Source organism: Haliotis rufescens, unplaced genomic scaffold (assembly GCF_023055435.1).
Source record: "Haliotis rufescens isolate VD_foot unplaced genomic scaffold, xgHalRufe1.0.p SCAF_6, whole genome shotgun sequence".
NCBI classification, from domain to species: domain Eukaryota; kingdom Metazoa; phylum Mollusca; class Gastropoda; order Lepetellida; family Haliotidae; genus Haliotis; species Haliotis rufescens.
In genome coordinates, this window is record NW_025964334.1 from 38,589,341 (window position 1) to 38,601,457 (window position 12,117).

The window sequence follows — 12,117 nt, forward strand, 5'->3', positions numbered from 1 at the left end:
CCTTGGTGAAAAGGATATGACAAGGTAAATACACCCAGGATGAAACCCGAGCTCAGAAAATCCCTCACTAAAGCCATCTGGGATATTAGTACGAGAACTCATCCAAAGTCACAATTGTGATGACATTCAGCCTCCAGAAAGTCACTACAAAGGATTACACCCTCCCTGGACTTTAAAAGCTCCCAAAGTTTACACTGCTTTAACATCAGAAGTCACACAAAAAATAAAACCCAACCCTACTACGATCAGTTGCTTAGACTAAAAATTCACCTGGGACAGCTGGGTCCATATATACACTCTTCAAAAAGAATGAAACGTACAGCTGGATTTTTAGTAAATTTATTGTACCTGAAAAAGTCTATATATTAAATATGATATCATAGATACAAATATGAAATTTTGGAGCTCAGTAGTCACATGCTGTCGTTGTACAAAGGCACTGAAAACTGTTCATTGTTATGTCACAAAAGGCCACAAGTTTGCGCTGAACTCAGTATCCCGTGTGACCGCCCCGGGCAGCAACCACGGCCCTGCATCTCCACGGCACTGACTGGATAAATGTACGAATTCTGTCCTGCGGAATTCTGCGTCATTCTGCTTGTAACGCGTTGGCCAGTTGTGGGAGTGTCTGCGGCGTGTTCTGACGTTGACATACACGTCGATCGAGTTCACCCCAGAGGTGTTCGATTGGGTTGAGATCTGGAAATCTCGATGGTCAGGGCATGACGTTGATGTTGGTATTATGAGGTAGTCTACAGTGACACGAACTGTGTGCGGTGGTCGTTGTCCTGTTGAAACAGCTCCCTCTGGCGGTCAATGATTGCTGTCAAATTTCCCTGCACCACAACAAAGTCAGATCTCGTGGTTTAGGATATGCAGGTGGGTGATGGAGGCAGGTACAGGCAGGTGGGTGATGGAGGCAGGTGGGTTATGGAGGCAGGGGAAGGCAGGTGGGTGATTGAGGCACGTGGGTGATGGAGGCAGGTGAAGGCAGGTGGGTGATGGAGGCAGGTGGGTGATGGAGGCAGGCGAAGGCAGGTTAGTGATGGAGGCAGGTGGGTGATGGAGGCAGGTGAAGGCAGGTGGGTGATGGACGCAGGTGGGTGATGGATGCAGGTGGGTGATGGAGGCAGGTACACCACAACAAAGTCGGATCTCGTGGTGAAGGATATGCAGGTGGGTGATGGAGGCAGGTTGGTGATGGAGGCAGGTACAGGCAGGTGGGTGATGGAGGCAGGTGCAGGCAGGTGGGTGATGGAGGCAGGTGAAGGCAGGTGGGTGATAGAGGCAGGTGAAGGCAGGTGGGTGACGGAGGCAGGTGGGTGATGGAGGCAGGTGAAGGCAGGTGGGTGATGGAGGCAGGTGAAGGCAGGTGGGTGATGGAGGCAGGTGGGTGATGGAGGCAAGTGCACCACAACAAAGTCAGATCTCGTGGTGTAGGATATGCAGGTGGATGATGGAGGCAGGTTGGTGATGGAGGCAGGTGGGGGGGGGGGGGGGGGGGGGGGGAGGTGGGTGATGGAGGCAGGTGTAGTTGTGGTGGTAGTAGTAGTAGTAGTAGTGGTGGGTGTGGTGTCGGTAACAGCAGTAGTAGAAATAAGTTATAGTCGTAGTCACAGTAACAGTAGAAGTTGTAGTAGTAACTGATGTCGAAGCAATCGTAGACGGATAATTGAAAATGTCGCCCTTATGAGCTGGCGTCCATATTACCTGATTCTCATGGGTATCATCTACCTTCAAATACACCACACCACACTTTACTAACGTCTGGTTCTTTGTCGTGGATTGGGGCTTGTAAGTCGAGACTTATAATATATATCATCAACACATTTAATACCATACTATTCAACAACTCTTATCATATGTAGATAACGCCAGTGGTTGTTCGCAGTGAATCAAGAGTGTCTTATTTGGCGTTCAAAAAATCGTGATGGCGCCAAACTTAAGCATCATAACAAGGCAACCACAAAAAGAACGTCAAACTTGATTGATTTTCGAGAACTATGTATGTAGTTCACATGAGTCAGTGAAGACTAGTTATTGCGCCATGTCAAACACTGTGTATATCTCAAAGATTAATTTGATCTTAACAGTGTTCGAAATACCTGCCTGCCCGACCGTCCGAGACGGGTTGATTTAAACTCGGGCTGCCAGATTTTCAAATCCCCCTGCCCGACGGTAGGGTTATATTTCATATGTAAAAATATTCTAAATATTTCCGGATGATAAGCATTATTTACATGATGTATTCTAGGATATTAAATACAAATCTAACCTAAAAAGTGTTTGCTATTTCTTTTCTTGCATAACTTCATGTTCAATGAATTCGATTTAAAGTTTTAATTTAATTATCCTGAGAAACATATGATTATAGTGGGCAGGCAGGTTTTGGTCAGGGCTGGCAAGTATTTCAGCTGGCCAGTCCTGTGGTCTGGCTGAAATTTTTTGGAGTTTCATACCCTGAGAATCTTAATACTCCCCAAAGTGTACCTCACTGTGTGAGTATATTTACGTTGTCGGGAGGTTTTTATGCATTTGTAATGATATCATCCATGGATTTCTACCATTTGGTACGAACTAACACACTTAATTATAGTGACACCAAACGATTACTATAAATTGTTAATCCGAATATGTGTTAATCCGGAATTGGAACGCTGCTGTCCAGATTGTCGGGGTGTGATGGTATTAGGGCGCAGTCTGTTGTGTGTATTAACATATGAATGTTGATCCTGGAAGATAATTAAAGCAAGTAGATAGTGCAACTGTAAGCACGGTAAAACCAATGTTCAACCCCGTGATGGTCAGGCTTAGAATTGGTTTTCAGCAACTAATGCTTGTTGTAAGATGCGACTAACGGGATCGGGCGGTTAGGCTCGCTTACTAAGCTGATGCGTTTTATGATATCCCAATGGTGTTGTCAATCACTGGATTATGTACAGATCTCCGGGTTTTAGTTACATTTTAGGGGCTAACTAAATACCACTTGGGCCTTTGTTTTATTTTACACACGTACTTAAAGTGAAAAAACTGCACCTCATCATGATAGTGTTTTGACTCATGCTAGTTTAAATGCTTATATCTGGAGCACATGTGATAATTACAGTGATACGTTTCTGTTGGGATACCTGTTTTTCTAATACTTAAGCTGTGTCTCACAAGATGCACTCCGCTATGGGGCTAGATAACGGATGTTTAATATCGAGGAAGTAGATTTAATGAAAGAAAGGAGACCACCCAGACTTCATGTTCACACTCAATGACAATACCGGGGGCGAACCGGGATTCAAACCCGCGGAGATAGAAGATAAACTGCAATCATATTAAGACATGCTTGAGTTAGCTTTCACCTTTCGAATATGGATCAATCGATCCCTACCCCAAATCCATGACCCATTGGCGAATACGACTGTGTTATTGGTCTATGCCGTTTTACGTTTGACCTATACCAACTAACATGCCATTTGAAAATATATACCGACCACGCAAAATAAGGCACCTGCTGAAATTATAGTGAATGTGTAATGGCGATAAATGTCTGTAAAATTTATTTCGGGCGTGTAGATCAATATCTGATGTGTCCATCACGGGCGATATATGCATGATTACCTTGCGTATCGTTGCCCTTGGTACTGCACGCCAGAAAAGTATCCCACGTTGGCGGATGGTGTGTCTCGGACGTACACTCTACGAGAACATCCCACAGCTGCGTTATTGGGGTCATGCCATCGAAGATAATCAGTGACGACCAGTGCAAGATGTGGTCTGTCATTGTCATCTAGCATTTCAAGGTTTCTGCTGATAATTCTAGCGAAGGGACACCCAATTTCGTCAACATATCTCTGGCTAGTCAAATGTCAAATCGCAATAACCGAATCAGTTCGCCTGTCATGTATGATGCCGCCCCACACCGTCTCTGGTGTCACCTAGCCCAAGCCAGTCTTTGCCGCATGTGGTAAGCTGTTGGGGTCACATCCTTCACTTCGCCTTGCTTGCATATATTGTACTGCAATTAATGTAATGCGACGGTCTTGTCTAGGTGTCGTCGTTTTTTAGGCGTGTCACGCCCAGTTCTCGTTCCAGCCCCTGTCGTTTGACGGTACTTGTCCCACAGTCAAGAAATTACACACTGATACTGTGTCGGAGGCATTTTAAGTATATGCTTAGCACAATTGCATTAGTATAGGCACACACTTTGGCTTCTGTGTGCACGTGTATTACATGCTGTCCATACATGATGTGAAATTTCATTGTGTTTAGATGTTGCATTCAGATGCAGCGTCACAGTATTGTAAATGTACACCTCAACGACAGCTACATTCACATCATGTCTTCCCTTTCTTCGTCTGTAGTATATATAACTATGCAAATCTTTGTATCACGTAACAATACAACCTCACACCTGCACCAAAGACTGGAACACACATATAATTATCCATAAAGAGTGACTGCTTTAGATAAAACAACTAAATCGTGACATTTAGACGAGAAACGAGGTCAGTTATGACCTACAAATCTATAGATATACTTTTATATACAACAGCCTACAGATATGAAGTAACACCAAAGTAACTTGGGATCCATTGGCTACCACCGAGTGTCGTCTCTACTATTTCCAGTGTGACTTGTCGAGGTATGAAACAAATATTACTTGTGTTAACTCTCTTCTGCCTGGCTTCGGCTGGCGGGAACAAGAATGTGCTGTTCCTTGTTGTGGATGATCTACGGCCACAGCTAGGTTGCTACGAAGGACCAGACTTCCCATCACCGACCTACCCTAAGATGCACACGCCCAATCTGGATGGCCTGGCCGAGAAAAGTCTGCTGTTGACACGAGGCTACTGTCAGTATGCTGTGTGTGGGCCAAGCAGAGCTTCGGCACTGACTGGGAGACGACCCGACTCAACTCACGTTTATGATCTTCACCATTACTGGAGGAAGGAGGGAGGGAACTTCACCACCATCCCACAGTACTTCAAAGATAATGGATACAATACTATGGGGATGGGGAAGATCTTTCATCCTGGCATTGCATCTGGTAACAAAGATCCGATTTCCTGGTCTGATGGGAAACCAAATATTGAGTTCGTGAGATACGGTAAACCATATGATAATCATAATCTCGTAGAGGCTATTCCCGAGTCGAAGATACACACAAATCCTTTGGGTGAAACTATGCTTGCCAATCATGCAATTGACACGCTGAAGAAGGTTTCTCAAAAGGCCAAATCTGGACAACAGAATTTCTTTGTGGCTGTTGGCTTCCACAAGCCACATACCCCTTGGCATTTTCCTGCAAGACATGTAGACTACTATCCAACGTACTCTGTGAAACCTCCGTCAAATATGCACCCTCAAAAGAAAATGCCTCTCGTTGCTTGGGCAATTTCAATGATATGAAAGCATAGCATTTGAATAATGTTGGACAAATTGGATTCAATTTCCCAGATGACACAGTTGTTAATCTTCGCCAGGCCTACTTCTCATGTGTCAGTTGGATTGATGACGAGATTGGGCGTATTCTTAAAGCTTTGGAAGACGAGGGCTTGGCTGATGACACCAGCGTTTCCTTTTGGGGTGATCACGGCTGGGCACTGGGAGAAAATGGAGAATGGGAGAAACAGACCAAGTTTGAGATAGCAACCCATGTCCCTTTTATGGTTCGAGTCCCTGGTCTCACAGATCACGGTGTCAAGACGAACAAACCGACTGAACTGGTGGATCTTTTCCCTACGCTAGTTGAAGCTGCAGGATTGCCAAAGCTCCAAAGATGCCCTGTAAATGTACACAATGTTAAGGTTGGTGCAGAGGGTGACAGTATGGTGCCGCTGATGAAGAACCCCAACGATGGCAATTGGAAACAAGCAGCCTTCTCTCAGTTTGCTCATTATTTGGAAGGACATGGCTCCTTCATGGGCTACACAGTTAGGACAGACAGATACCGCTATACAGAATGGCCAGAGTTTGACTTCAACAGCCACCAACCAAACTGGAACAAACAGCAAGATGCTGAATTGTATGACCATCAAAAGGATCCCTGGGAAACCGAAAACAAGGCTGGCGACCAGGCTTACCATGACACACGTCAACAACTGAGCTGGCAACTACGGAAAGTGTGGAGGAACACTGGTAATGGTGGAGGAGCTTTGATTGGTTGATTCAATTGTAAATTTGCATGGAATAAATATGGAATGATATTGTCTATTTGTCCATTTAGTCAATGTCATTTGTTCAAATCATTCATCATACCTGTATCGTCAGAGAGACAAAAGTAATGTTTACCTGGAATATCCTTGATATAAGAAAGATTTTCTATGTATTTATACTCTCTGAAAGAAGTAAGATATCATGAAATATTGGTAGTCAGAAGAAGGATGGACCTGACACAGTACTACCTGATTTAGGTTCTAACATCCAATCGTGGACAGGGGGTTATTCTTGATTTTGACACATCAGTGAAATGTCGTCAAATCCCTCTGACCAGTTCCGACATATATGCAGTGAACGGAGCTCCAGCTCAGACATGCATGTGGTGAACGAAGTTCCAACTCAGTATGTATATATCCAAAAGGAGTAGGCAATCATGAAATATTGGTAGTCAAAAGAAGGATCCACCTGAAGAAGTACTACCTGATTTAGGTTCTAATCAATCCGAAACATAGCACGCGCACCGTGCACGTGGGCAGGTTTTTTTCTTGATTTTGACACATAAGTGAAATGTCGTCAAATCCCTCTGACCAGTTCAGACATATATGTAGTGAACGGAGCTCCAGCTCAGACACACCTGACGTGAGCAGAGCTTCAAGCTCAGTCATACATGAGGTGGTCGGAGTTTCAACTGAGACATACATGCAACAGTACATCCAGCTCACTGCCGTCTGTGCTCAAGCAGTTGAAATACCAGACAGCATCCACATGGAGTTTAACATTTGCTCCACACCAACTTTATAAACATGCCATTTGAAAATAAGTACTACCAACAAACAAAAAGGGAAATGATGAAATGATAGTGAAGGTGTAATGGTGATAAATGGTCTGTAAAATATATTTCAAGCGTGTAGCCAATATCTGGTGTGTCCACAAAGCAGGGAAATATAAGCACGACACCTTGATGGCATACTGTTGATCAACTTGTGAATGGTTGCTCTTGGTATTGCCGCCCATTCTGCCCAAAAACAACCTATAGGTGCTCTATTGGGGACTTGTCAGGGCACTTAGTGTGGCAGTCCAATGTCCGCATGCATTCACGTATGCAAAATCTACACATGCAAAGAATAACCAAATCTCACTTTGGGGTAAAAAAGGTCATATAATCACAGAACTATTATGAACAAATTCCTCGCAAAAGTTCCAAAGACCCCCTATACAAGTGGAAGTACAAGTTTTATACTTTTAAGAGTCAAAGTGGGACTGCTTCACTGAGTTTTCCTGCCTAGTAACTGAGTCACTGATGTAGACATAGCGTTTATAGGCATTTGGGCGCCAGTCGCCTATGGGATTAATAAGAGTGTTAGACAACCCGATTTCAAAAGCAAATGAGCAACCTCCTCACCGAAAGAGTGACCAGTGTACACGGACAGGTAAGATTTCAAGGTCCTTACAAAACTATTTTAAGTTAAACACTTGGCCTCACCACCGGCATTCATAATGAAATACAATGGGATGCTTCTGTCTGTGTATCAAACAGAAAACTGAGACAGGAGATTATGCAAGGCTGAAACAGGAGACAGTCTGGTGTTCGAAATTGCTGCCAGAGCTAAATGAAGCACATGTTGTCCAAACTATATTTTTCGTATGTCGAACCATCACCGTAGCCATATCCCCTTCTGTGCATATATTAACATCTTTCATGTTAAAATGGGTCTTCTTTCTGGAACTTACACCACTGGCTGATTCAGGAAGCATAGTAGACTTGTGCAAGAAGCAGAGATACCAGGAAGCCAGCCCAAAAGGTAATCCGAAAGGACTTGGACATGGCATGCCTTTGGTATAATTGTTCCAATTCAGTTAAAGCAATAGGCAGTTTCTGCATTGGCGGTTGTCCCCTGAGTCTTGATATCCCACTCTGAATTGCTGCCAGCTATCCAGGATGTTCTGCAATGCAAGGTCGAGATAAAGGTCACTACATGCAGATATCCTGGAATGCTTGAGGTACAAAGAGATCTTGCTAAAAATACTGTGTTCAGAAAAACTGTACTCCTCTTAGCACTGTGGTACTGTCAAACCAGCAACAGAATAGTAGATAAGCATTGTTCATTAATCGATAAGTCTGTTTTGTAGTCTTGGCATTGGTTCCTCGCCTGAACTGTGGCATTTCTGTTGTGCCACTGATTCTGCAAATATATTGAAGTGATATCAGACATGTGGTTCATACATCTTCTCGAGGCAAGGACGTTTACTGACTATAAAAGTCCAGTTTCCACTTTTGCCGAAATAGGCTGGAATTCAAGAGTTCAATTTTTGCTGGACTAATGAGTCTATGCATAGTCCAATCAAAATCACATAATGAACTAGACATTGTTGTTCAAAAGCAACATGGATTTCATCCTACAGATTTATGTCGACTGCAGGATATGCAAAGGATGTGTACCTCCAACTGGACATCGACAGATATTTTCCAAATCTTTTCATGTTTTTAATCAAGGTGCTCCATTAAAATGGCTCGAACGATGATGAGTTGTGTTCTCCCGTGAGTTGTTATGCCACCCCATACCATTACACTATTGTATCTGTTGTCCAATGAGTGCACCACTAGGCTGCAGACGCACTGATAAATCACGTCACAAAGTGTTGTTACAAACTGTATAAAATTTATCAAATGTAAAGTGTCATTAAATGTTAAGTATAATATTAAAGTATCTATTTAAAGCTACTTTGCTTTGTTTGTCAGATCTTATGTGGACTATTCTATTTTAAAGTCTGAGGTAACAAGCATAAGGATTAGTGTGCACTCAACCGTTTAAAGTGTTGTTATAAGCTGTCTAACTATTGGGACGTCTAACTAATTGGAGGACACCGTTCCTAAGGTTCATGGAAAGTATGTTTGAAACATAAATATGCGTGTTTGCACCGTTCCTCCTACCGTTGTGCCCCCTGCGTTCTATTTATGTCCAGAACAGTATTAATCTGGTTCAAATGGTAAAAGATTCCGGGTTTCCTTAGCAAGACTTCGATGTTATTCACATGACCTATTTATTGAAACTGGGCGCTACATGGGTATCAAAGGAGAAGAACGCATTTGTCAACTGTGCGCCCTGAATGACATTGAAGATGAATATCACTTTCTGTTTAAATTTCCATTTTATTCAATATTCAGAACTTAGTATGTACCTGAATATTACTATATCAACCCCAGTTTGTTTAAATTTTCATTTTTGTTAAACAACTCGAATTGCTTACTTTTACAAAGGTTGCCTATATACATCTATCATGCAATGAAACACAGGCCAATATTATGTTTTGGACTCTACTGCTGTGAATGTACTAATCATAAATGTATATAGTGATTGAAAATAGGGCACATGGAAGTCGCCATAGCTGAGAGTGAGAAGCGTACTTGTACTTTGATCCACCCATGTCACGCAGGGTACAGACCAGTCAGTTATATGTTATTCATTTGTGGGAAGGGTGTTTTTTATTTTTCCATCGTAATTTCATGGAAACCGTTAACGCAAGCACATGTGCAACTTGCAAATCGTGTGGAAGACAACCTTTTTCCAGAGGAAAATACCATTCGAACTACTTCGGGCCTTACGTAGGATTCACTGTTAGAACTGGCAGATATGGGTACTTGGTGTGGCTTGTGTTTGACATTCCACATCGAATGTCAACATTTCAAAACTTTTGAGGAACAATCGAGCATGCTCTTTCCACAAAGATTTCAGTGATCGTCATGCGACTCTTGCTCGAATGTGTGTTATCAAGGTTGCAACATTCAAGACCGCAGCAAAGCTTTCAGAACGTTTTATGGTAGACATGGGGAAAACATTTACAAATATGTCTCATCAGTGACCAAAATGATGTCCCTTACAATTACCTATTATGAACAATGAACTAGTATTTGAATGTTTTTGACAGATGACACAGTGTGGCAGGAAACGCTCACCTTTACGCAAACACCTGATGTTATCACTATTTGATAGTAATTCATAAATACAAGTTTAAGATATATATTCGGAATCGTACAATGAATTTCTTACAACAATGGAAATGGTATTGTCGATTTTAGTTAGTAAATCAATTCTTTCCAATAGGTTACCAAATACTGATATCAAACATGTAATGCCTCAAATAAGCTGATCAAGAGTTGCCTCTCTCCTTGAACAGAAGTACACATGGGCTTCTTCCCGCTTGTGTGCATGGACAAGTACAATGATGCAGATTGATTAAACATATAACTCAATGGTTTTGCAATTGAAGCACAAACCTGTATCAATATTTCTCGACGGGAAAGTTGAAGCCTTGCTTATTGTGATACAGTCTTGTGGAGAGTTTGTTGTCACTCTGAATCTGTATGCATAGATCTAAATATGAAACAGATGAGGTAGTTCCAATGCTCTCTTATACTTTAAGTTTAGGTGGGTAAATCAGTGAAAGGGGCTTGGCTATTTGACAATCATTGGAGGATATCAGATCATCGATATATATGAAGCTAAAGTTAAACTACTTGACCAAATTTTGCCAATCCGAGGAGAAATTCCGATTCGTAAGCATAAAGAAACGACAAGGAGCGAACACACATTGCTGCCCATGGGGATGCTGACGTCTTGCCCCAATGTCAAATCCCAATATATAACATGGATCAGTGAGGAAGTCCTCAGTAAACTTCAGGGGCGGTCGGTTAGCCTAGTTGGTTAAAGCGTTCGCACGTCACGCCAAAAACCCGGGTTCGATTCCCGACATGGGTACAATGTGTGAAGCCCATTTCTGGTGTCCCCCGCCGTGATATTGCTGGAATATTGCTAAAAGCGGCGTAAAACAATACTCACTCACTCAGTAAACTTCAAATTTAATTTTCGACAAATTGTCTTGAACCTTGAAGATAGAGATGCAGCTACAAATATAGTCGCCACGTTAAATGACAGATGCCCCATGGATCAAGGGGTTTTCCTTAAGTTTGATGTGTGTGATAGTGGTGTACAAAGTTGATAAATCGGATGGTTAGACATATTTGAAAATAAGGATTTTACATAATCACTTCATAAGCAACAATCATGTACCAATAAGGTGTCATTTGATTGAGATTTTTCAAAACAATATGATAATCACACAGACATGATCTATAAAAATATAAAATATATGTAACCACGTGATCAAAACTCAATTTGATGATGTTTATCTCAAAGAAAATGGACATTTCATGAAAAGCGCACTTTCCAATGTTTTTCATCACTGGAATCTACACTTTATAAGTAACAGCACACAGGCATACTTCGTTAATTAATCATCGTGATATTTCCTGGTTATATTTCAAGGGGCGAGGACTATAGGCAGATCTCTAGATTTCCTTTAAGGAAGAGCATCCTCATCAATCACAACCATATGCACGTGGAATCAGAGAAGCGGTCGTAAAATCTGAACTCGGCTATTTCGAACCTGTTGGACAAATATATACAGATCTGGGTGCCGTTCTACAAAGCGATCTCAGCGCTTTGGTGATCGTAACTCCTATACCTTAGCATAGACTCACGACATTCGTGGCGCTCTGGTGGTTTTGTACAACGGCACCCTGGTGTGCATTTTACAGTTTTATCATATATACCTATCAGTGATATGAGGCATTTTGCACAACATGGACACAGTCATATCACTGAGGGTGCAATAACCCGAGCTATTTTATGGCAGTTTTCACACCATAGCCCATATCTTCCCTCCCCGGGGGCACAGGTGGCCCAGTCGACTAAGGCGCCGCGATTCGTTGTGCAGAGTTGCGTCCCTCGGGCACGCCAGAAACCTGTGATTGTGGGTTCGAATCCCGGTTCGACCCGATTATATTTCTAGGTTGGTCAGCACCATATCCGTGCTCGTGGATTTCACCGAAGTGGTAAACGTCTAAGACCTGCATTACTTTGGGCTTTCCTCCCACATTAAGCTGACACGCCGCGATATAACTGGAAT

General features: G+C 42.5%; 1 protein-coding gene across 1 annotated transcript; it reads right to left on the bottom strand.

Moving 5' to 3' along the window:
* Positions 1-866: 866 nt before the first annotated feature.
* Positions 867-3,785, bottom strand: LOC125374838 (putative uncharacterized protein ENSP00000383309). The gene is made up of 2 exons (XM_048386509.1): positions 3,610-3,785; positions 867-1,428 (listed from the first exon to the last, which is right to left on the bottom strand). Exons 1-2 carry the CDS (start codon positions 3,783-3,785, stop codon positions 867-869), a joined length of 738 nt encoding a protein of 245 aa, XP_048242466.1.
* Between the last annotated feature and the right edge of the window lie 8,332 nt (positions 3,786-12,117).